The 2,500-nt window shown below is 37.9% G+C and overlaps 1 protein-coding gene across 2 annotated transcripts in view; it reads right to left on the reverse strand.

Moving 5' to 3' along the window:
- LOC125036867 (A disintegrin and metalloproteinase with thrombospondin motifs 9-like) overlaps positions 1 to 2,500 on the reverse strand; it is a 28,753-nt gene that overhangs the window by 9,432 nt on the left and 16,821 nt on the right. For both annotated transcript variants that reach the window (XM_047629773.1, XM_047629772.1), the window contains exon 18: positions 1,387 to 1,596. In XM_047629773.1, the coding sequence (XP_047485729.1) occupies positions 1,387 to 1,596 (210 nt within the window). The remainder of the gene's footprint in view (positions 1 to 1,386; positions 1,597 to 2,500) is intronic.

Genomic DNA, 2,500 nt, shown 5'->3' on the forward strand with positions numbered 1-2,500 from the left:
CTTTGCTGGAATTAGATTATAAAGGCTAAAATCTAATGAAGGTTTTAGTTCATTTCGAGCACAAGATGCATTTAGACATTGCAAGAACAAGGGAAATAGTAATGTTATGAAGAAAATAAAATAACGTGGAAGTGACAGAATAGGAATAAGGAAGAACTGTCCAAAAATAGGCAAACATGATACAAGCTTTAACTGTAAATGTTTAACGACGTAATGCATACATACATACATACATACATACATACATACATACATACATACATACATACATACATATATATATACACACACACATATATATGTATATGTGTGTGTGTATGTATCATATATATATATATATATATATATATATATATATATATACACACACATACACATACATATACATATACACACACATATACATACACATACACATGTATACATACGTAGTATATACATCCGACAGCTCAAGCACTAAGTCTACGAAAGAAGTTTTTTTTCTAGAAGTCAGAATAATACAAAATGACAACTACCATCTCTCTCTCGAGCACAGAGCCTTAGTAATGTGAAAGTGTATAGACTGAAAGCGAACACAAATATAAATCATGCCCCGTGATACTTTTAATTGGAATATTTAAGAATTATGTGGGAAAATCGAGATTACTTTGTGGTGTTCTGTCAATGAAAATGATACTGAAATCCTTGAGTTAACATGGTGTTATTGTAAAAAAAAAGGGGGGTAATGATTTAAAAGTATTAGTTAATATATTATTTTCTAAATCAATAACACACCCTCATTAAATAAAGTAAGGCCATAGGACATAATAAAATGCAAAAATGATTATAATAACAACACCGAGGAAAGTAAAACACTCCCAGATGCCGATGATTACAATCTGACCTTTTGTCCCAGGAAAGCCATAGGCAACATGTGGTGCGTCTTCCTCCCAAGCAAACTATACAGTTTTCACATACTACGCAGCTACACAGAACCATTCACGAGCGGAGAGTCCTCGAAATGCCACAGGCCGAGGCAAAGGAGCCGAGAGGAGGCAGCCTTGGAAGGGACAACTACGCAAGCTCAACATGATCACTTCTAGGACAGGGAGGCTACAAGCCCAGCGGCCTCAAGCCGAGCGCGTCCCATCCCAGCCGCGTGACAGCGCAAACTACAGTCTCATCATCAGCACAGGGTTTGACGACGCCCCTTGAGATCACGGTTGCAAATTTAGTTTCTCTTTCAGGATTCTGAGTTACTGAGTTGGTTATGTCTTCCAAGAGGAAGGGGCAATGTTATGATTGACGTTTAAGCTATACTAGTCACTTGCTGCGTTCTTATTTCAACACTGTAATCTCAAGGAGGGCGTGACAGCGGCCCCTGACAGAAGAACCGAACTCGTGTACCTCAGACCACGCGGACGAGGCCCAGCGGAAGGAGCAGGGCTGCGTGTTACAGCCCCTTTTCTCCTTGGGCTTGGACAGGCCCTCCCGCAAGCAGTAATCGCTATGAACCTGCACTTCCCCTGACAAGACACCTCCGTGATTTATGTTCACCCCCGTGTCTACACAGGTAATTTCGCGCTGTTTGATACCGCGGCCACACTCCTCCGAGCACTGAAAGGATACATCCAGAGGGATTAAAATGGGCGCCACACTTCTCTTTCTCTCAAAGGATGACGGCCCTGACACAGCGGCCGCGGAAACGACTTAAAGAGTGTTCCTGTGTCATGGTCAAGAAAGGGGGAGGGGGACGGGGCCCTATAGGATCGAGAGGAAGGAACAGGGAATCAATCTGGAAAGCATCGTAACAAAAAAGTTATGGAATTAAAGTCTGTCCGTTTTGGCCTTGTGAGAATTCTGAAGCTTCCGTGCCGTGGAATTCTATTAATAAAAAGAAAGAAGAAAGAAAAAAGAAAAAAACAAACAACAACAACAGAGGAATGAAGTTCTGATGACTGAAGTAAAAAAATGAATATATAGAACGCAAGATTTTTTTTTTAAGGCCAAAACGGAGTTATCTGAAAGGTTTATGTCAAAATTACGATTATTGTTATGTCTCATGAAAAAAGTTATATGTTTTAAATAAAAGGAATTAGGGTCAAACATTCACTCAAAGGCTTTGGTTAGTTTTGAAGCTTTTAACATCCAGTTTGTGGAATTATTTTAAACGGAGATCTATCTCTTTTGTGACACGATTATATGGAAAGAGAAAAAAAAAATATTATAGAAAAAGAGACAAAGAAAATTATTTAGTTACCAATAGGAATAGTAAATCATATGATAATAATGTATTTTCCGTTACTGCTATATCAGTCATAAGAAATTGCACATTGAATAATAAAATTTACATCTCATTTGAAAATAAGATGGTCGACAATATATTTAGCAATATTACTATCAATCTGCATTAACTAATATCGTATTAGTGCTTGCAAGACTGAGAGAGTTCATACTCTTTTGAGTAATTAGCAGTGGTTAAGATTTCTTGTTTTAATTACAACTTTTCACATCAAAGTCA

The sequence above is a fragment of the Penaeus chinensis genome, chromosome 22 (genome assembly GCF_019202785.1).
Source record: "Penaeus chinensis breed Huanghai No. 1 chromosome 22, ASM1920278v2, whole genome shotgun sequence".
Classification (NCBI taxonomy): domain Eukaryota; kingdom Metazoa; phylum Arthropoda; class Malacostraca; order Decapoda; family Penaeidae; genus Penaeus; species Penaeus chinensis.